This window comes from Bombus pyrosoma, linkage group LG1 (genome assembly GCF_014825855.1).
Source record: "Bombus pyrosoma isolate SC7728 linkage group LG1, ASM1482585v1, whole genome shotgun sequence".
Lineage (NCBI taxonomy): Eukaryota > Metazoa > Arthropoda > Insecta > Hymenoptera > Apidae > Bombus > Bombus pyrosoma.
In genome coordinates, this window is record NC_057770.1 from 11682042 (window position 1) to 11706413 (window position 24372).

Here is a 24372-nt window from a genome sequence, read left to right on the forward strand (position 1 = left end):
CTTCATAATGAACGTAAAGTAACTAAAATAGAATTTAAAAGTTGAAATATAGTACCCACATTAGCAATAAAACAAAATCTCTTGTTCTTTCCATTTTGGCCCATGGTGCCCCGTCGTATGTGTATACACGATTTTACCCTGCTATATGATCTTGTACGAATGTCTCCTACCTTCTTTTCGTTTTCCTTAGTTTCTAACTCGAGTATATGTCAGTTGCTGCATTCTCGTTACGGGCCAACCAGAAAGAGATCAAGTTAAAGTAGAAGATAGAAAGAGGCTGAGTTTCAACCGCGAAAAATATCGCGTGCTAATATGTACTTGGTCTTCATTAAAAATCCTTTTATCCACGGTCTGATATGTTGGGTATTTAAAAGGCCGCACGCTTGTGTCACTTGAGAGTACGTAGTCAAAGTAGGATTCTGACACGAGGAACGAGATAATGTGATATCTGATGTGATGTGACTGCGGGAATAAATGATTCGAGAGATGAATAAGTTAGTTACGGAGGAGTTGCTGTAGATGGAAAGTTGGTTGTAGTTTGAAAATATATCTGAATGGTGTTATTCAATCTGGAGAGACCCTGGAGTTCTTCAATGACGTTGTTGAATGGATTCTTTACGTTACGCTATCTCTTTTTTATCGCGAACATTAAATAAATTTATCTTGAATATCGATAAAAATGTATATGTCCGACATATTAACCCTTTCAGAAACGAACATTTTTATCTTTACCCACTATTATTAACAGAAATACGCTTTTTCTAAAGATCTTGTAAAGAAAATACAACGCACTGAAATTTAAGCCCAGTTTATATCTTCCTAAAATACAATATAGCATATACTCTACATGAAATACAAATGAGTTAATTGTTTTTATGATAATCATTCTTCAAAACGATTTATAAAACTTCACATAAAATAAAGGAAGCGCGTCTCAAAGTATTTTACCAATGAATTTTAAACCGTCCATTGGAAAATACATCACGAACCCCTTTTCGGGTCTACCATACACGTTCAGTACCAAACAAAATACTTAATGAAATCTTTTCCGCAATCGAATGGGCCGCTTGTAGTCGAATCGAAGAAAGAACGTTTGGGACAGGTAGGGGTTGAAAGGAGTATCAGCATTTTAAATCATGTCGTCCAGAACGATGTATCATCCGGTAGGATGGAAGGAGAAGGACAAGCGAGTTGGTGAATTCGCACAGTGTCTCCTCGGTAGAAACAAGAGCGAGCCGAACGAATTGTGAGAACAAAAACGGCGTACGCTTCTCACGAGCCTCATCGATTCTGCCCAGTTGAAATCCTCCCAGTTCGAAAGTATGGTATCGTTTGTACGAGGGGGATACCTCGATCTCTCGACCAGCCAAAGAAATAGAGGAGAACGACATTCCATGGATTTCCATCGCGGTTGCTCTCCGCTCGCCAGGCCGCGGATTTCTTCATTGACAATCGTGATTCAGTAACGAGCCTCCGGGAATCGTACGGTTCGCGAAGCTTTCTTTTCCCTTTTTCCGTCAGCTTCGTGTCGATTCACGGGACGAACGACAAAGACGATCGTCTCGAGTCGTGGCAATTAACCACCTCACGGACCAGATCTGGTTCCCTGGATTTCCAGCCTCGACGACGACCTCTTTTTGCCCACGGATTTGTCCCTAGCTGACCGAGCTTTTCGTTATTTCTCACCGACATATCGTTACCAATAACCATTTCCGCTCCATTTTCTAATAAGGTCAACGATGAATGGATATATTCATCGCGCGACGTTTCGACACATACACGTGTCTTTTGACGTTGACACTAGCTTACGTACAGTCAATTACGATACTAGACTTCCTGTCATTTCCCAATCCACCGGCGTCAACTTTGAAAAGTTTTTACATTCTTTGTTTATTGGTCGTGGGAGATTCTTCGATAATGCTGGGTTTTAGATAGATGTTGTCGATCTCTATGTATGCTCTGCAAAGTATGTTTCCGTAAGAGTGTTTCTATCGCAGTTTAGAAGAGTTGGTTGGATAGATTTTGGAGATAAGCCAAGAAGTATTTAAGTGTGGGATAATTTTGTAAAATATTTTAGGATGAAGTAGATACTGTAATGATTCGTATTAATTGGCTTTGGCTAATTTAAGTAGATTATGTTGGTACGTTAAAAATAGAATGAAGAATTTCAATCAACTGAGTGCGGCAAAAAATTGGCAAGAGGAAAGGGTTTCAAAGCGGAAATCTTGGCACAGTATAAAAGCAACTTTGAAAACCACTTAATCTGATGCCATTAATTGCCGCCACGGTATAGTTGTCCTCGCCTACTTCTCGCACATCCGGTACCATTCTCGCACAACAAGCAGTTGCGTCAATCCGAGAATACTTTTACGAGACGTGAATTCCATTCCACGTGAAGGATATCATTCATTATACAAACTGCCTGACGCGATGTTTCCACTCTCGGCCAAAGAATCTGACAAGCTTCGCCTACGTTCCCGTTTCGAGTAAAAAAAGTACAGGATAAACTGAGAACTAAGATAGAGATTTAAAAAAAGACATTTTAAATATATGAAAATATATTTATAGAAGACTAAATCTATAGCTATTAATGTAGCTTCCGCGATTAAAAAGGTTTCGTGCTATTGCTATTAATTAACTTCTGCAATTTAAAAAATTCTACGTTATCACTATTAATTAGTTTCCGCAAATTTAAAAAAATTCCATGTTCGTGGAATATTTTTCACATGCTGTAACAAGTCCTGCGCGTTCTTAAAATCTTCAGACTTTTCCTTGAATCATTTTACAGAAATAAATATTAAAATATGAATAAAAAGTGAGTTTCTAAAAAAGAAACAATCAAGTTTATAACATGCTATGTTACAAACAGAACACCACTTCCTGACTGGTCGATTAACTGCACATAAGAAGCTTTAATCGATCGTCGTGATCCAATATTCAAATCTTCTTTGAAGCATTATGGTAATTCATTGAAAATGCAAATCGATCGCCGAGTTAACACGTAATTCCTAATTTCTGTTGAACAATTACAGATTTACGACTCGACTATCAGGTTCGAAACAATTTAAAAAAGATACCCTTAAATATTTAATTTAAAACAATTAAACGAAATCGAATATCATATAAATTAAATATCGATAAAATCCTCATTGGAAGAGAAGTAATGCAAAGAAGTAGTACAAATTGATTATATCAAAATCATTAAGAGAACAAAGATACAGTTTACAATGAATTCGAAATAAAATTATCAAAGCTAAAAGATAATTGTCGAATAACTTTTGACAAGCACAAATTCATTGTTTATATATTCGCAATGAACAGGAGTAAAAGTTGAATATCCTACAGCACTGAAAACAGAAAACCGCTTTATCGTACGATTTCACCCTCAAAGGTTTAATCAACCTCGCGAGAGCTAGCCATTCATTCAAGAACTATCGTTGCACGTTAATGAACTGGCGTTCGATCTTAGACCGCCTTCGCAAGAACTAAATCCTCATTTACTAGATCTAGATCTCGAGCTTGATCGACAGATCGGGCCCGATTGTCGATCCTTTCTCTCCTTCGCTCCTATTTTACACGACGTCGATTTCCATCTGTCCCCGCGGCGGTTAGTTCGCTCCTCGTAAATAGCAGACGCTTTTACGTTAATCGTTCGCTCAACCATAAGCGAAGAAGCAGCTTCGAAGTAAGCAACAGTATCCGTATGAAACGTGTTAGACTATCGGGATGCAAATTTTCCCTGATATCGGCGAATGAGTTTGCTAATTTGGACGGTTATCCGCTAATGCAAAATTCCAACGCCGCTACAGCGCTGGGCTGTTTTATTCGTCGAAAATAGAAAGGAGCCTCTGGTATCGTCGACATGCAACTAGCACTCTGTGTTAAACCAACCGATAACACAGCCACGAATTAAAGGAATACGTATGTGCTTTGTCTTCTGAACAGAGTAAAATAGACTTACTTGGGTCAAGAGGGTTACTTGAGACAAGCAAGTAATTTGCTTTGTGATTCGTTAAATTCTGTTATAAAACAGACTGCTTGCCTCTTTATTAGCGACGTGGTAAACAATGAAATATCTCATATACATCTCGATGGCCATAGTTTTCTACGATATATGTTCTACCCATCAAAAGGAAATAAATTCGTTCAATGTTGATATTCCCAGTCATAATTATCATTATCCAATAACGCGAATATATTACTTTATTTTTGGAAGTTTATTTTATTAGTGCTTCTATAGTACCTCCTCGCTGCTTTAAGTAACACTACCACAGAGTTATTCGAATCATTTCCGTTTCTTATATTTTTTCTTGTTGTATCTAAAATATTTTCTCATTTTTTCATTATCATACACGTATTAAGGTATGATTATCCTGTACAAAGTTCAAGATTGAATTTTAAGACAACTCAAGTAACCTTATCTTATTATACCCTTAAATTCAATTAGAAGTAAATTTCTTATTTGAATTTTATCCGTCTTGCAGATTGACCTCGCCTTTTGATGTGGGTGGAGTTAGCTATGTTTCCGTTCATGGAACGTATCGTACATTTTATTACTGCCCTTTCCTTTATTACTCTCGCTAGCGGGCGTTTTGTTATACTCGAGTATCTATATAGTTTAACGAGAGAACTTGTTTCATTTGCTCCAATTAAGATTTAGTTTAAATCTTTGCGGAATTAATTGCACCGCGAATAACGCGCGGGTTTCCGGTCTGCATTTACCAAGAATGCTGAAAAGAACGCTTGCGGTAAATATGAGAACGCTGACACGCGATGAAAACTAAATACCTACTCGATGAAACGTTTCGAATTTCTACATATGTATAACGGATATTTGTGTGTCTGCCGATGCATTTTTCACAAATTCGATATTGATTTTTCATTAATCAGTTTATTAGCAAAGCGAATGAAACAACTAAATAAATAAACGTGTTCGATCAGGCCTGATTATAATCGGATCAATATCGACAAGTATTAAAGGGGGCGTAATTTCCAAAAAGAACTTGTTTACTCGCCGAGCGAACTAGAATACACTGAGAATCGATCCTATTTGTATGTTTTACGTCGAAATTAGTTTCCATATTTGCAAGTATCTCGTTAAAATAAAAAATTAATAACTATTTCCTTCTTTGTCATATAAGAACAAATTTCTCAATCACGGGCATCATTTGAAGAGCACGTGGAAAAATCATGATAAGTTCATTTTTATTAATTCTTTTATTTCAATGTCTTACTGGTTAATCTCTTACTGGTTAAAATAGTTATTTGATAATCTGTAAAATTTTCTAAACTATCAAAGACATATTTAAGATTGTCTTGTTCGGTAATGTACGGAAATATATATCTAATTCAAACTCAATGAAGATATATTATTAATGTAAGATTAACAGAGAATGTACTGAATTTTAAAAATCCTTCCCTGTAAAATTCGAAAAATGTGATTTATCAAATTTTCCCCTGTGATCTTCAATTGGACAAGGCGACTTTGGAGTTGAAAATTCATCGAGCACGTCGCGTTTCGAGTTCCCCATCCCTGTTGGCGCGTGATGGCGGGTCGAGTTCCGGTTCCACGGCCGTGGTACATGTATTATACACACGGGAAACGTGGTCGCTGTGCCAAGGCGCTCGGCCGACAACGCGACGCCACGCTGTCTGGCGTACACGTTTCTCGGGCCTCGAGAGCTCTCTCGCAACTCTCTCACGGTGAAATCATTTCGCGGTGCTCGTCGTTCCGCCCGAGGCTATGCGTGACACTTGTTTACCACGCAGCAGAGGAGAGCCGGGATAGCCAAAACGGAAGAGAGACCGCGACACCCATCCCATCGCGGAATCCGCGTCAGGGAAAGCTGAACCGTTTGCGCCTTTTTCCAAGCATTTCCTATTCACCTCGAACAGATTGAATGTAAATGGGAATTAACGAGACTCCGTCGTGAATCTTCCAACCGGCCATTATTTAATTTTCGCGCCGTTTTGGAGAGAAATTTCTTCGGGCCGCCTTGTTCGGCTAGAAATTAATCGCGCGAGCTGTGAATAGTGGCGTGTTTGATTCTGGAATGCTTGAATGGAGGCTCTGGTAGCTGGACTAGGCGAGATTTTCCCGGCTGATATTTTAGGTTTATGTAATGGCTCTTGAAGTATAGGTTGCGCGGTAATGAACTATCGTTTCTTGCGAATTAATGATTTAACGCTCGTGACACTTTGATGGATTGTTATTTAATTTCCTAAGAGGTCGCTAAATTTTAGGTAAATATTTTCTCTCTTTAAATTATTATTAAATTGCGATTGTTATTATATTAAAATTGCTAATGCAATCTTAAATGCAAATGAAAGTCTACAGTTTATAATTGTTACTCTATTTTATAAATATTTAGAAAATTATATCAGAAACTATTTTTTGAATAAAGCTTCTATTTTTGTATACTTAATAAGAAATTAAATACGTAAAATCTCCAGCTACGTAGTCTTACACGAAGAGGATTAATATAGGTAATGTCTTAATCCGTATGAAGAAATTTCCAAGGTCCTCATTTTGATTTATATAAATGGACTCGTTATTCTCGATTGAGCGATCCTTCGATCTTACAAGACAGTTTTTAAAAATATCAGTCATAACGTCGAGCCAATAATTGTCGTACAGCAGATGGAACAAGATAGGCTTTCCTTTATTAAGCAATCTTGAATTCTACATGTCAGTTTTCGATATAATGCCTCTGCGTGTTTGATTGAAACGCAGGATCTTCGACGTTCGCTTTCTAGTGCAGTCAAGAAAGAGATAGAAAGATCAAGATTGTTATCCTTGTTTCCAAAGTACTAGTACGTACATACAACCTCTCTAAACATCCAATATTGCGCAACGCGAACAAACCGACGCGAGGTAAACTTCGGAATTTTTCAACGCAGAATGCAATTAACACTCCCTGTTTTTTTCCATTCTAATGAATGCAGACCACCACGTTGAAAAGACTACCTACCACACCATTAAAATAGCGTGAAAAATTCCACCGTGAAATTGCTCAAACCACGTTGCAGTTCCTCGAATTCCACCGAGATACCATCGAGATCGTTATCGAACCTTGAAATCGCATGAAATATCGGCGATTTCGTACACGCGGTCCTCTACACTTTCATACGACATTTACACGCTACACTATACTTGAATACGACACTTATACTCTAAGACGACTACTCTATATTCGCACATTAAATCTACACACAAAAGATACACACATTTACATTTACGCATTAAAAAAGTGGACACAGGGCACACAGTTGTCTCACCTACTGAATATCGTAACAAATAGTATACTTTTGACATTTTATACACTATATACATTCTATGGATTTTTGAATGCACAAAAATCTGCAGTCAGTTACAAGCAATATTCGCGTAAAAATCATAGAGCAGCCATTGAAGTTATAAAAGTTGCAAACATCATTCAGGCATTGTCTGCCAACGCGTTTGCTAGTGAGTACGTGCTTTTACATTCACATATTACTTCGTGCTCGCATATTACGCTTACATACCACACCACTCTTCACTGGAAGGTCGCGCAGATGTAACGAACAGACGTCGTACGTTACCTGCCGGCAGGACAACCTGGAACGAATGCGAAAATCGTCGCGGCGAGTTACTTAACCGAGCACCACGATCGCGGCTCGATAAAATCCCGCTCGTACGAAACGAGCACGCTTATCGGTACATAGCGCGCAACACGGGGATCGCGATAGCGAAAACGATAGTCTCACAGTGAGGTAGCACCTGCGGGAAATCGCATCGGATCGGGACCGATAAACCGTAGAGGTCAGCCGTTGTGCTCGATAAAACGTCGATCGATTGCGTCCTAGTGAATCGCCAATAAGTCGACAACTTTATTCGACATCGGTTATCGGGGCCAACGATGCCAGCTCCTTTTAAACGTTCTTCTAAACGTGTACTTATACATTTTAACGCGACTCCATTGCTAGTCTCCAGCTTGGAGCTGAAGAGCTATGCAATACAGGTCACTTAAATTCCAATAAATCCAGGTCCGGATTATAATTTTCGCGGAACAGGTAGTGATTTCGTTCTAGAAATATAAAACTAGTCTCTTCACAAAGGAGAATTTAAAAGGTAGATCTATCGAGAACAAGCGACAAAGATATATTTTTCACTTACTCCCATCGTGTCTATTCACTTTGTTATTAGTAGACTAATTATAGACGTTAATGCAAATTTGGATGTTTGGGTAAATCATTAAAAATATAGAACCTACATGGAATCCATATACTTTGCTTTAGATATTTTGTATATTTTCGTATATTACATTCATTCTATATATTGCTATATATTTAAATTTTTCATAAATGCATAAACAGCCGCTTAGATTTAGATTACATGTAGCTTTGAAATGAGTTCCGAAGAATTTAAAATATTTATTACACTGCGTATTTATCCTCCTAGGATGAATGAACTTATGGAAGTAAATCATACGTTTCTTGAAAATTGAATGGTGTACCTACTCATATAGTGAAATTAAGAAATTAATAAAAAGCGAAGTTGATCAGTTTTGCTTATGGGAGGTTCACGTAGCAGAAATCGTAGATCGGCAACTGAAACTACTGTCGGTGTTGGTATTTGGATCAGCGTGAGATTGGTAAGACGCCGAGAAATATCGTGTGACTTGTTGCGTGTACGTGTCAAACGGTCGAAAGGATATAACAGGTTTAACTTAATTTCGTGAAAATATCGCATTGGCTTATCTGAGTGTGCCAGCGGCATTCTTGATGCCCGTGGTGCCTGCACCGATTGCACGGTATTAAAACGGTGGCCGAGCAAACGGTTCTCTCCCGTGGTCGGGTTGATTTAAGTAAAACCACGTATCGCGGTCTTCATCTCGGTGTGACTTACGCTAATTGGCTTCTGAACGGTCCGATGGAAATTTATGGTAATACGCCGACTCGCCCGCGAGCACGCTAACGATACCACACGGTTCTATATTCTGTTGCTGCTCTCGCACGCCAAGTTTCATCGTCGGCTCGACCGCCTGTACGAAGGATGCCCAACTGCGTACAGAGAGCGTCGTCCCTGATAACCGTACTGCAGTTAAATAAAGCAGAGATATGATAGGCTTAGTGGTAAGTGGTCGCGAAAACTTGAACGTATTACACGCCTCTGTTTGCGAAGATCTGCCTCTGTTTCGTTTGGAATCTTATCGCTGGATATATTATAGACTTGGGATTTTAGAGATTTAAGTATAATATGGCAATAATGTAAGGAACTAAGTTATTCGTACATCGATGAAATTTGAGTAATCAGTTTCATAGTAATTACGTTAATACAGTTTTGTTCCCTAAATCTTGGTGAATTTGGACATATTCAGCGTAAGGACTTACTTACAACCATATAAAAACTAGTACTGTACCTCTATATGGTCGACTGCTGTGTTGGAATTATAGATTAAAAAAAACATATTTTCATTACATTCTACTTACATAACAACCAAGCTCGTCGTTTCAAAAGCTTGCCTAAAAAGTAAAGGATCATATACGAAGACCCGTTGTACCTTTGACAGTCGATCAGCGAGGCTTTCTCCAAAGAAAGAACTTAAACAGACAACATTTCTCGAACTCGAATACCCGTGACACGATATCGTAAACGATGATTGTGAACAAGAAACGCTACGTGGAGAAAACGACCCTCTCATCTTGACACGAAAACATCGATCAACCGATTGTCAACTACGAATCCAACGTGTTAAAACGAACTCTACAAAACCAATATCTGAAACGTATACACTGATCGTAACAGGATAAAACGAACAGAAGGCAACTTAACGTAAAGTAGGCGAAGAATATTTTCAAGTTCAACGACCTGAGAAAAACTGGTGGTGGAAAATTAGCCCCGGAAACATCGGTGAACGGTCGAATTATGCATGACGCGAAAAGATAATTTAAATTTCCAACTGTGTGAAGTCCCGTGGTCGCGTTACGTACAGGTGCGAACTTGTGCAACGGACTACTAAAAACTAGATACAACGAGCTGCGTCCCCGCGGATCATTATAACGGTCTGCCATAGAAATGCGTATATATGTCCTCACGCGACCGCGGGACATTTATATCACGTTAATGACCGTTTCCAGCCGGACAATATGTCACATCGTGGCAAGAACATGTTATAGCTCCAGTTAGCTACCTACTTTTGACGAGGTTCGTCTTGAAAATTTCGAGAAACGAGCGAACCAAGATGCTTTCCAATGGAAAAACGACGCAAAACGAAAAATGGAACGTTTTCAACGGTTCCTGTCAAACTCGGGTTCATTTAATCGGGTGTTTAATCGGGTGATATAATCGAGCTAAGAAAGTTTCGAACGTACGATAAGCGTGCGCTCGTTCGCACGAAACGCGTTCGCAATTAGAGGAAGAACGTATAATTACTAGGAAAGCGATCCTGATCGAGATGGTGATTGGTTCGATCTGGGAAATCGGAAATTATTTCCTGCTACGATTTCATTTTTATAAGTGAGACGAGAGTTGTTGAATTTCCAGGAAAGGAAGTGGATCTTGTAAGGGGATAATTTTGTTGGATATTCATGGCGTTAATTTTATGATCGACGATCTGTCGATAATTATACGACGAACTGTGTCAAATTTCCTGTAGATAATTATTTATTTAATAAGCTATCTTGATGTATCCTCCGTGGAAAGTTGGACTCCAGAACGAATTTATTACCAAGGGAGTAAGATAAGTATTTTTTATTTCTTTGGGAAAAATAATATATGTATAATATGTATTTATACGTAGCAAGTGGGTATCAAGGCTGACTGTTTGTGAAAGGATTTTATTCGAAAGGAGTATTTATTCATGGAATCTTTTGAATTGAAAAAGAATTCTGAGTTATAGAAGAAACAAGCGATAAAAAGACCTATTTTGAAACAACAAACCTGTCTTCATAAACTTTCCACCTCTACAACAAAATTGTTAGCAAATCAAAAGTTACATCTTCAGACACTATTTAAGGTTATCATACATTTGAAAACAATCAACATAATCATCATCCTTTGAATTCTCTAATCGCGTCGAAACGATTTCCATTTACCTAAACACGAAGGATTAACTGGGAAGATGGAGAGATCTATAACTCCAGAGAAACGATCCGCAAAAGCGGCGCCTTATGTCGAGGACGAAAGCTCGGTTGAGAGGAGGCGGAGAGAGGAACGAGGCGGTTCTCTGTCGTGGTCGGTCCTCGAGGCAGGTTGACAGGCGCAACAGCAGCCGACATTCCTTCGTCAATCGGGTAAACCGGTTGCCATAAATTCGCGCGAACGAACGCGACTGTCCTGTGGCCCGTTTCAGCGTTTTCTGCCGGCGATACCAGTATCCGCTTGCCTGAGTACTTTTTCTCCTAGTACGGCGGGGACGCTGTTTCTCGATCCGAGACGCGTGAACGTCGATCGCCGGAATAAATCGCGCGCCACCGCAAAAACCGTATTATTTTGCAACAAGTTCGCCACAGGCTTGTTGATTGCACGTTGAAATAACCTCCTTTTCGCTCTTTTTTCTTTGTTTCTATCTGTTTTATTCTCGATAAAATTTCCGCCCGGGTGAATTAGCTCGAAGTTTTTAACGATCTATAGATTGTACCGGCGCATGGTGAAATATTGACTCGAAGTTGCGTCACGTGTTAGAATATTTTTCATCAAAATTTCGTTCAAACGTTGTTACCGACGGTAGGAGTGATAGCTTTGTGTCGAAGAGTCGTTTCGTTTTTCGATTTCAGTATGTGAGAGATCTGACGAGTTTCCATTAATCTATGTCGTCGGAAAAGCGGTGAAACACTCAATCTTCGTATTTTTTTCTCCAGTACTAATTGGATTTTTTCCCGACAGATGAATATTCATCGACAATTTATTAGCACGCAAAAATTGAACTTTTCCAGGTCGAAACTCGGTTCTCTATGCTTCGCACATGTGTCCAATGCGCGTTTTTTTCCACTCTGATTCTGATGGACAAAAAGTTCGCGCATCTGTTGTCGCTTCCTCGTTTGGAACGGAAATTTTGTTAAGCCGCTGCTATCTTACCGGAAACGCCAAAACGGTACTAGTTTATGGGGTGCTCCGATAAAAACTTGTACGAGCACGTTTATGGCATATATCGTTCATTTTCATCCTTTGATGTAGCAGAATTTTTATATTTATTATCTGATATACCTTTCGTAATGATTTATCAAATTTCATACATTTTATACAAAATATAAATGAGAAGCATTTTCGGAGGAATAACTACAAGATTTCTAGATCATTCTAGATCACATGATTTACTGATTTCAAAATTTATCTAATCCATCGAATAAAACGAAGTGCTATACGAAACGATATATAATACTAATAGTTATTTTATTCTTCGTTGTCAAATATTTTGTTCATTGTTTGATTGAAAAATTACTTTTCTATAGTTCTATTATTTTTCACGGTATGTATATTAAATAGAAGTTATATTGTTATCGACACTATTCCATTCACATCAGGAAACAGGTGCCATGTACGAGCACCTTGAAACGATTTGCTATGCTCCAATTCACCTATATAAAAACTATGTAAAAACTAACAATAAAGTACCTCATCCTGGCTCTATTATCCACATTCTTCTATTTCCCACGAAAATTGCTCCAAATACGCATTATAAATTCAGATACAGATGTGGATGTTATCAAATTCTCTCCAGTAACTACCTTGTCTATATACTAAATTCACATCTCCCGCCATCCATTCCATTTTTTGCTTACGCTATCAATTCAAAATTCTCTTACCAGAGACTACAACCAGTTTACCGACGTACTCAAGGAAAAAAGGATCGTTCCCACATTGCTATTTTCACGGTCGGCTGCTTCCTCAAACAGACGTGAAACGGTTATTTAAAAAGAATTAGAGAAGAGCGTAGAAACTTTAAACTGGCGCTCTCATCGCTTCGGAACGTCGCGGAGCGGATTTCATCACGCTCTAGTATGCAGCAGGCGTGCATTTGCGCAATCGAACGCGGCTGGTGCAGGTGCAACTGGCAGCCGTGCCGCGCAGTCTGCCAGCCACGACTTTCAGCAGGGTCTCGCGTGTACCGAACCAGTTTCCAGCATTTACGTAGCGACGACAACGATCACCGTTGACTGTCATCGTCGTCGTCCACCTCCTCGTCATCCCTGTCGCTCGAAACGCGGCTCCACGACCGCAATTATTGCTCCTGCACCTTGGCGAGGATGTAACATAGAAAACTAGAGACGTATTGGTACAAAGTGGAGCGAGAGGGGGCAAATGAGAAAGGCGGCAACTGCATAGAATGCCTTTTATAACGAACCACTCTGCTCGGTAATTAACTGTTCGCCAATTAATGAGTCCACAAAGTCTTCGTCTTGTTTCCGTGGTTATACACAGAGAGGGAAGTGTGTGTGTGCGTGTGTGTGTGGAATGAATATCGTGATCTCATTTTGCAGAAGAGGTTTCTTCAAATGAATAAACGATTGTGAATATTTGTGATTAATAAAGATGTAGCCTAGAGAAGTCTATTTTAGAGTTAAATGTTTAGTCTACCTACTAGATCATTTATTAAGTGCATTAGAAATTTTTATAATTATGGAATTTGAAGTTAGTCGAGACACTTAATACTTATACATGAAAAAACGATATAATTCATTTTTAGTAGGAATTACATGACACGTAAAGAAATTGATACGTCCAAAATATCAATAGTTTTAACGACGAGTTAACAGGTTAAATGTTGTATGTGTTCGCCAAATCGCACACTTTGTATAAATTAAAGATTCTATTAAATATTTATATTATGCTATTTTTTGTATGAGATATTTAACACTGTGACATTTAACAGTTCTACATCTTCTTGTGAAATTTTGAAAGAGAAATTTATTATAGTTTAACACAAATTAAGATACGATAGATGATTAAGATAAGGGAGACGTTAAATAGTAAAGTTTCAAGATTATTCCTAGATTTTGTACTGGATATGGTTAAATCGATTTGAAGAAAAATATGTAGTCGCGATTAAAACTGGTTCTCTTAATTGAATATAGGATGCCAGCGGGCGTTACTTTATGGATATTGAAAAGTGAAATTGAAATTTTCTTCTGACTTAACAGTTAGTTAAATTAATTTTACGGCCGTATTATCGTTTTGTATGTATTGGAGAAGTACCGAATACCTAGCTAGCCTCATTACCTTCCATTAATGTCACCATTTACAAATCTTAATCTTTATATTAATTTAATTATGTAGATTTTCAATTATTAATCCAAACATATCTACACAATATGTAAATCTTCCTACTTTCACTTGCGATTCATCTTGTAACCAAACGATCTTAATTAACTCTATCTATGAATTTCATCTTCAACCTATTTATATACAAACATAACGTACGGACAAGTATCTTACATGACGTACACTACCAAATTGGAAACAGTTGGGAACAGTTGAATAAAAACCTTATAAAATTCATTTAGAAATGACTTGTAGTATGACACTGCGATATGTATTTGTTGTTTAAGAAAAGAAAAGATAAGAAAACACGCACGATAAGCAAAATTAAACAAAATAAACATTTTTTTAAAAACATTGTTAGAAGAAGTAAGTAAAAGTTCTGTGATTACAATTTCATTATAGTAAATTTCGAGTCAATAATAAAATTAATAGGAGATTCGTTGGAGATGGCTTGGAACAAGCGTGTAGTAATTACAACAAGTGTTATATAGTAGAAACAAGCGAAAACGTCAGTGCTCGACTAAACCTCGCCTTTCCGCACCTGTCGCGCAAGAAAAGGTCAACGGCGTCGCGTTCAGAAAAGACCAAGTGCCCAGCATTGCTCTCTGAAATCCATCGAATTCCATCTGGCTGTGAAACGAGGTAAAGGAAAGCGCGGGGTTAAAGGTTCCCCATGTGTATGCGCGTCTTGGAGTCGACGATCTACTTCTGCGTTTCCAGGAGTCGAGCCCGGGCGAACCGTCAAATTACTTTCGAGGAACGAAACCCCGTAAAGTGGGACGCTATACGACGTCCACGAGTTCGATAACACAGCCGTAAATCGAGCCTCAATCGTTTCCTGTTCGATCGGTAATTACCGCCAACCATCGATTCGCCCAACACGCGACGAATCGCCATTCTCTGGTTTCAATCAAAACGGACGATCTCGCTGGCCAACGTTTACAGGGATGAAACTCGAAGAAACGAAAGGCGCACTTTCTGACAGCGAAAGTCTCCGATTCGACTCCAGTATACTCGAACAAGCGCGTACACATGGCCTGGCATGTCTCGGAAAGTGGACGATTGTCTGATAAAATTTGAAAGGGAGTTTCTTTTCGTAATTTGTAAAAAAGGAGCAGGTTTTGCGTGGAAAAATGGGCTGACTCGATATCGTGACTGATTGAAACAAACTCAGAGTGATTGCAAGAAATTATAATTGCATCGAATACTGGTATTATTCGTGGATTTGGAATTTGTTTAGTTATTCAGATTCTTAAAATGAATTTTAGACTTGAATTTGGACAATAGATCTGTGATCTACTTTTATTTATACAGCATTTCTCCTGTGTTTTATGAATTTACATGACTAAGCATGAAATTGTGTTCTTATTGTACTGTCCAAAATTAAATGTTGTGTGTACAAAGTTGTCATGTTTTGTACTTATCTAACTGATCTTAATGTCTTCCATAATACAATGAGGAAAAGGTATAGTTCCATCTAAAAAATTCAAGATGATCCTACCTTCACTACGAAAGGAGAAAGTATATTTGAAATATTCCTTATCGCTACTTTTCTCTGAACACAGATAAATCCTCAGGAATAATTTTGTTTTTCCTATCTAGACTGTCACCAGTGATTGAAAAATGGACACCCTTCACTTCCATCCAAATCCTGATTGACAAATATTTCAAGACCGAGCCCTCTTCCGCAACATCATGACACAAATATTAATTTCCAGATCCTTTCTCTTTTTTCATCGACGATGATCGAAACGATTCCCAGAAGGAATCGAGGCGAAATAACTGGACATCTTCTCTAACTTTCTCTCCGGGCCGAATCCTGGCGATCGGTTGCGCGCCTATTAATTTTGACAATCGAAAAGTCAGAGTCTCAACCTTGCACTCATGGCCAAGGAAAGCCCTACTAGGTGAAAGCAAGCAGATGAGGCATGGATACGTAGAAACGATCATCCACCGGAACCGTACGCCTTGCGAAAGCAAAAGTCGAAGCCCGTGCTATCGACGTCGTTCTCGTGAAACGTCCCGCGAAACGAGCGTTCCTTACGAAATGGCTGATTAGACGATAGACTCGTGGCGTGTAACGTTGTCTGCGTTTCAATGAAACGACGCAACGCGACGCGACGCACATGTTCTGAACAGTCTAAGGAAGCTACTCGTGGCGTCGTGGTCGAAAGTAAAACGTCGTGTACTTAGCTAGGCACGTGTCTTTCGATGAGCGAAGATAAGAATATCGTATGAGAGATTTTAGTGAACTTTATTTATTACGTACAGTGATGAATCTCGCAGGTTTAGAAGAAATTTGTGGATGTATTTAAAAATTTGGAGTTTTTATTTGTTATGTTTATTTTATTTTATTTGCCATCTAGCATAATTCGAGATATTTATGCTTGTGTTTGGAAAGCTGAGAAATTTTGCGTGAAGTTTCTAAAAAGGACACTTTAAAATTTGAAGGTAGTATCGTAAAGTTACTACATTTTAGAATTTCATGTTATGCGAAACATGATAAATAATCAATCACATGATGAAATGATATGGAACAATAGCTGAAGTAAATGGAGCAAATGAATAATAGCATAAAACGTGATTAAAAGCTTCTATCCCATCGTGGAACATAATTTATCGCGAAATTTTGCTTTTAAGTAATTTTTAAAGTCGCGTTTAATTAATGTTTCGTGATAAATATAACATCAAGGTTGATTTTTGTCGATCCTGTAGCTAATAGCTGTTTGCGGATGCCTTGAACATGTTCGTTCGTCCGTGAAAAGTTTGCTTTCCAATGAAAATTACGATCGACCGAATTTGCAGAGTAATCATGGCGAATGATAGTGGTGAATCCTCAGGGTCTAAAGTGGATCGATAGGCTACGTTCGAAAATCGGGTCAATGCAACGATAAAACGTGAATAGAATACTTGCCGTAATATCCAATTCCAATTCGAAACAAATATTTTGCGAAATAATATTGAAGTATTAAAAACCAGCAACCATTATGTAACTACTACTTGCTTTATACTTAAATATAGCTAGTATAAACTGCATAAAATAACCTATCGGGCATAATAACATGATATCTTCTTCTTAGAGTTTAATTTAGTTTCTGAGTATTAGTACATTTAAGTCATATAACTTAACTTTAAGGAATCTTCTAACTTTTAATATACCTAACTAGTTATCAAGAATATCACTCGTCAATGTCTTTTTGTTAGCAATTTCTTCTTCACTCGTATGCGCTACAGCACAGGTTACCTTATCTTACGATCTTATATGTCACAAGAAGAAAGTTGAAATATACATAATTTATATCTGAAAATCTTAGAATTAAGAACTTTATTATAGATATAATCTGCCTTAAATGCATCTTAACCGTAATCTATGTCAGTGCTGTCGTCTTCTACGAGTTATTGTTATAAGAAAAAAGCCTTTAGAATGAGAGCGAGAGAATTCTCTCATTCCCCGTCTCATTGTACAAATGACGAAAATGATTTATGATAATAGAAAAAGCCTACTTTACGCGCGAGCAATATTTGAACATGTCTGATCCATACTATAAATTAATATAATTTAATGTTATAAGATTTAAGCTCTTTTGTACAATAGTTTAGTAATGAATTAAGTTCTAAATTTACATCGAATAACCCAAAAAAACTGACTCATAACTCGAAAACACACTTATGTAAGACTCCATTTATTTTATTATCACACTTATTACTCTTATGCAAGTCAAATTAATATTACTGGTTACTTGTTAAATTTCGCCAATTACATTAATTCAATTGTGCAAGAGGATCGCAAGGCGACCATACTCATAAATAGTAACACATCTGATCCTCGACGTATGACTCAAAAGTCATAACAGTTATGATTGATCCTCTCATACATACGTGTCACGTGTCGCAATTGTCAGCAAAAAACGGCAACGATATCGAATGATTTCGTATGCCACGACGGTTAATACCATAAATGTGCGAACGTGCTTTCTCTCCATCTAGGGAGGCATGTTCGAAAAATATTCCCTGGTAAAGGCGCTTTTTTTCTCTCTCTTTCTCTCTCTTTCGCGCTTTGTAGTTGGACGGTGTCTCTATTTGCCGGTCGCTTTACACAAGACCTCGCGACATTTTCTATTTATTAAATACAGAGCGCGCATAACGCAGTGTCCACTCGCTTCCGGTGAGAGCACCGACACTTGTTGCAGCTGCACGCGTGTCTACGCACGTGTGAGCTCGCGCTAATAGCGGGTAAAACGCGCGCTCGTGCACTGTTTATGGGCATGAAAGTCCTCGATCTCCGTGAACGCGACGATCTATCGATCCTTCGGGCGCGTACGCTGACAACCGTTGAAGAAAGCTCTATTATTTATCTAGCTGATTTTTCGTAACAATAGAATCGTGATTGTTTTATTATTTTGGCAAATTGTTTGTTTCAGCATTAAGTAGTTGGAAATACTGCGTACCATTCGGCTGAAAAATTTTCTAATGCAGGAAGCATGAAATATTCAAATTAATTTGGAAGCTAGCTCTACGTTTCTATTCTTTTTTACTATACTAAGCTTAAAAAAAATCTCAAAAAGCTCTATGCTAGTTATCAACGTTTTTAGTATATTATATTCCCGCTCGCTAAATCAAAAGTTTGAAAGTTTGAAGTTGTTGTTTAATAAAGATAGAAAATCAGAAGAGAAGGTGAAACTTCATTCCAAAATATATATGACGATCTAATATTATTTTACTGTACGAATTGCAAATGTTAGCAGTCAAAAAATTGCCTGGAGGAGTTGGAAGAAAAATCGCACGATATAAAAACAATTTATGAGATGAAATCTCGGATAGACGGTTCCCATTGATCTATCGATTCGCACCGTCATGTTACGGAGATAGAGATTACGCGTATCGATACGTACACAAGGTATTCTCGCGTATGTTTGAATGAAAATAAAAGAGACAGAGGAAGAGAAGCAAAAGGAAAAAAGAACAGCAATCACGATTATTCGCAATGAATTCAATCGGACTTTGCGTTCCTTTCTTTTGTACGATTGTTACGAGGGGCGCGTGAATGGATCCGAGTAATTTCTCTCTTGAGATCGCACGAATTGATCCTCGTGATCTTAATCGACCGGCCCCGGCGTATAATTGATTTAAGCTCACAACGAAACGCTTTTAACTCTGATTTGCGAGGCGAACGCTCGTAGTGCGTTGTCTCATTGTATAATTTTGGAACACTTCCTGCTTGAACGACGGAGGCTGAACAATAAAATTTCTTTAAGATTGATCTTTACGAGTTCCGTGACACCACGCGGACGATTCGCGCCAGTTGACGCAGGATGACGCCCTCGACTCGCGTCAATTTTGAATTTAACGAGGCATGTACATTTCGCGCCATATAGTTCGATTAAACGAAGGGAATAAAAAGGTGTTCCTCGCGAGAAGTTAAAAACGCCAACCACTGCTGGCGTTAGTCTCTCGATTCAATTTCCTCGGTTGTTCTTCCATTTCATTCTTCGCGATAATTGTACATATCACACGTGCGACTGCTTTTTATGAAAGTTTATGAACACGCTAGATTGGAGGTAATCGTGGTGTTAAATGAAATTGTTTTATCAATGGCGATAAAATTGGTGAGAGTTACTTGGGGGAAACGCGAAGAATGATTACGAAGCGATTTGAATCCTCCCGTTGGGAATTAATTTTTATTTAGCAGTGAATGTTATTTTTGATAACACTATCAGTTACTAATAAGTACCTCGGTTTTTTCTAAATCTTAATGTCTTTTCGCTATCCTAATGAACCGAAGATCAATTACGAAAAATAAGATTTTACGATCCTAATGGAAAATTCGAATGCCACTCTCGTACGACCACCATAAGGACGTCGTTCCACTATGCCTGGCAGCACTTTCCACGGTAATTAACTCTGGTCTTATCCTGGTCACGTGACGATCGTTAGTTGTTATTCCATTCGTATGTTCGTCCTCAGCAAATCGTAAGAATAGCACAAGACGACCAAGAGCCTCGCATAACAATGACCATACACGATGGAAACGTGTCATAACTCGTTGAATTCCGATAGTTCGAGCCTGCAATTAGTCGACGGAGAAAGAGATTCGAGATAACGAAGTGTATTTCGATGTCGTCGCCACTTGGCGAAACACGAACGATGGAATGACGAAATGACATTTGTGACCCTGGAACTTTACTCGAAGCAAATTGGAAAATGTCGAAGATAGAATTAGTCATCACCGTTACTGCACTATCTTGAAGATTTATTTTGGTATTTCAATGTTTTTATATTCGTCGCCATGAGGTTCAGCAATGATCGATAGAAAATTTTTTGTTTCGATCTTAACATTGCATGATATGTAATTACTTGCATGTTTCAAAATAATGATTGCATTAAATAATAGCAGAAAATTTCAATACTAATCATAAAAATAAATTATGCTTCTCGTAGTTCAATCTGTAAATTCTATTTTGTGTAGGATTTAATCGACGTGAATGGAAAGTTGGCTGAAATACGATTGACGGTAAATGTATTAATTAAGGTCTAGAGTGTTGTTCGTACGGCTGGATACTGCTAGAAAATTAAATTTGTTTCTGTTAATGATTTTCAAGGGGACAGAATAAATTCTAAATCTTATTCAGCTTTACCGAAACGTTTCCTTACCTTCTAAGAATGAAAGCACGAAAATGATTTCTAAATTTCACTCAAGCGTACTATAATTTTCCACTTTATTTTAAAATAATTTTCTAATAAAATTAGTAGATACATAGAGTGCCTCGAAATTTTCGTAATTCGTAATTTCATGAGAAAGTTTATCGAGTTTTAAATCACGTTTCAGAAATGATTCTTTCTTCGGTTCCTTTATATTTCGTTTCACAGAATATGAATTTTAATATAAATGAGGTTTATGCATGTCTACAAGATTCAACAGAAGATACAGCGTGGAAACTCAGGTACCTGAGTTCCTGTAGAGATCCTAAGATCCATAATCAACAAGATAACGAAAAATAAAAAAAAATTCTATTGTGATGTGAACGTATTCTACTCACAAAATTCTACCTACTAAAAATTCAACAACCAGTTACTTCGACTAATATGCAAAATAGTGATTCGGGAAGTAACTCTTGCTTAAACGAATTTACTCTAGGCAATCTCAAATCAACGTCAAATATTGAACATTCCTGTGGCTCTTGTGGCTCTTGACATATCAAGAGATTACTCAGGTGACGTGCAATGTACGCCTTAGATGACGAATCCCTTCGGAAGCCGAGCGACAAAGCGACTTTCCCAAAATTTGAGGAACGAATCAGCGTTCAAACAGATAATCTGGTCGCACTACGGAAGTTGAAGAAGGGACGTGATCCTTGAAAGGACCGCACCCGAGAAACCGTGGCATTCTAAGAAGCATTTAGGTGGAGGAACCCTTGTCGCGGCAAGCCCCGACTCCATCCTGATATTCCTGATCTAGACTGGTATTTCCGTTTTTTGAGATCCTCTCCTTTCGGATAGCTAAAAGCTCAAAAGGGTCTACTTGAAAAGAGCAATGAGTTTCTTTCAAAAGATATTCAGAAACCAGGAACGACACGATAGAAAGAATACAATGCAAATGATATATCAGAAAATACGATCAAACTGACTTTTGGTTGTAACTTTCCTTTTAATTTATTCGAGGCCTTAAAGAGAGTTATGTGTTTTATTTACTTTATATCGCAACGTTTTGAGAAAGGTTTAATTGTTTCCTTCAGTCAAGGGATATAAAAAAAAATATTGTCCTTTTAAAATTATAAATTATTAGAGACTACTTACGCTTTTGCTGTGACTAGTGCTGTGCGTGTGATGCGTGTCGATTTTCATATTGGCGCACCGATTAAGTGCATGCAATCGTCGAAATAAACTTTGTAGGGAATCAGCCTCGAGGAAGGGATGGTCCTTGGCTACGCCAGAAACGTCTATTGGGAACTGGTAATCTGGAACAAACAGGAAACAAGCGTTTCATTTATCTGCACCACTTAACCAGCCTGCATACAAATTTTAAAAATTTACTTATTAAAAATGAAATTCTTTTTTTTCCAACTGCGAGGTTACACATTTCCTTCTGTCATTTCCTCTTTTAGAAAGAGAAGAAAACACTTGAGTTTTCAATGAAAAAGAGAATGCTATAGTGGCAAAACATATTTTCAGGATATTATTAAAAAATGAACCTTATCTTGAACCCTAACAATAATGTACACTTCAATTAATTTGAAAATGGTAGAATATACAATATCAGAATTCTAAAAAGAAAAAGAATATTGTATCGAAATTGAGTAAAAGATGTTTTCAAAACGTCATTGACTAACTAAATGTTCTTCGAGCCCTTTAACAAAATAACATACTTCACCAAAACTCGTTTATCAACTAACAATCCGCTTAGTCCGCACACTTCTATCGATAAACCAGTACCGATCGTTCTTCGTGTACGAAGTCTAATTGAAATAATGGCTAGTAAAATCAATTAAAACAGGGCGCGTGCGTGCCTACCGTTCTTCGTTTCTAATTGAATTTAAACGAGCGCTACCGCGCCCGGAAAAATAGAGGAGCAGGGATGCTAAGGCACCGACAATGGCTGTGGCCAGGATTTTATGGGCCCATCGAGTTTACGAGGAGATTAATGCCTGCGGGCTAAGTGGACACTGACCAAGCCCATTCAAGATCTTCGTTTGTGCGAGTTTATGCATTTACGTGCTTGAAAGTCGATCGTCCTCTTCCCGTATCAACGACACCACCATGATACATGAATTTCGATTATTTGATTAATGATCTCCGTGTAAATTCTATACCGCAGGGGACACGTCTGTCCAACTTCCTACTCGGTTTAGAACCTAATTTGCTTCTAATGACGCAATTGTATCGTTCGATGATGCTGGAGATAAATGAGCATAGTTGTTGCTACAAAAACTTAAAATTGCAAAGTGGGTGTGTTTTCTTATTAAGGTATAGAGCGTTTCAAAAAGGTGCTTTGAAAAAAATACATATTCGGATTACTGCGATTATTAAGTATTACAGATATCGCTTTATCTATATTTCTTTATTTTCAAAAATCTTGTTTTTAATATTACTATTAATATCTTTAATATTATTTACGTTGTTATGCATATATGAAAGACTAATTTGTTTGCAAAGAGTTAATAACAGCTATCCTTTGCTATAATTCTTATAATTTACCTATATTCTACAAAAAAAAGATGAATCTTTCTATTTCAAAACGATATTCAATTGCGGAGGAAATTTACAGTCCACAAAGAGGTATGTTACCAAAAATGAAAAAACTAATTCTTCAAAGAAAACCTAGCGATCGCTATCGATACTACGAGTTTTCAGTTAGGCCATGAATATTCTCAACCTATCAGCTGTTATAGCAGCGCGTAAACGAAACAATCGCGATGTCTGATGTAGGTAAGGATTCGAAGGAACGTAAGATATATGAGTACCCGGAAAGGTGGAGAGGATCGCCATAAAGAATCGCAGACTGGGAGAAACGAGGGGAAAAAAGGACACAAAGGGGACTTTCGTGGAATTCTTTTTTCGTGAAGTTGGCTCGCGAAACGTCGATACGTTTCGCCAGACCGTTATTTTATCCCTTATCGGCTTTCACTCGAAAATTTCGTGCAGTTTCGCAGATGACATTATTCTTGACCGTTTTCGTCGCGGTCATCCGTCTCTGTCTCCTTTTGTTCGCAAAACACCCCGTTACAAAACACCATGAATACGTGGTCGCGGATACCGCGTTGAAACTTCGGATGGCCTCCATCGCGGCTTGCGCAATGTCGACCCAGATCTCTTGAACCAGATCTCAGATCTATGATCTCAGAATGAGGGACCACGGATTGATCGAGACGATCTATTAACGTCCGCGGTAACGTTCATTCGATCGTAACAAACCGTTTTTCTTTCGTCTCTTTCTCTGTGTGTATTTTTCTACGAAATAAGAAGAATTACCTTTCGTCGAAGGAAATTTTTTCTCGAGGCACGAACAGTTCGAAGTTACGAAACCGAAACTGTCGACAAGGAGAAGGGACATGCCGGTACGCTATGAGATTTCATACGAATGAAAAATGATTGATCCAGGTAGTAGAAAGACTTAAATGAATTTGCTACTTCTG

At 38.1% G+C, this 24372-nt stretch overlaps 1 protein-coding gene across 3 annotated transcripts in view; it reads right to left on the reverse strand.

Annotated features, from left to right (window-relative positions):
* The window catches only part of LOC122566990 (rho GTPase-activating protein 7-like), a 352400-nt gene that overhangs the window by 11769 nt on the left and 316259 nt on the right, over positions 1-24372 (reverse strand). For all 3 annotated transcript variants that reach the window (XM_043725034.1, XM_043725023.1, XM_043725043.1), the window contains one exon: positions 22037-22197. In XM_043725034.1, the coding sequence (XP_043580969.1) occupies positions 22037-22197 (161 nt within the window). The remainder of the gene's footprint in view (positions 1-22036; positions 22198-24372) is intronic.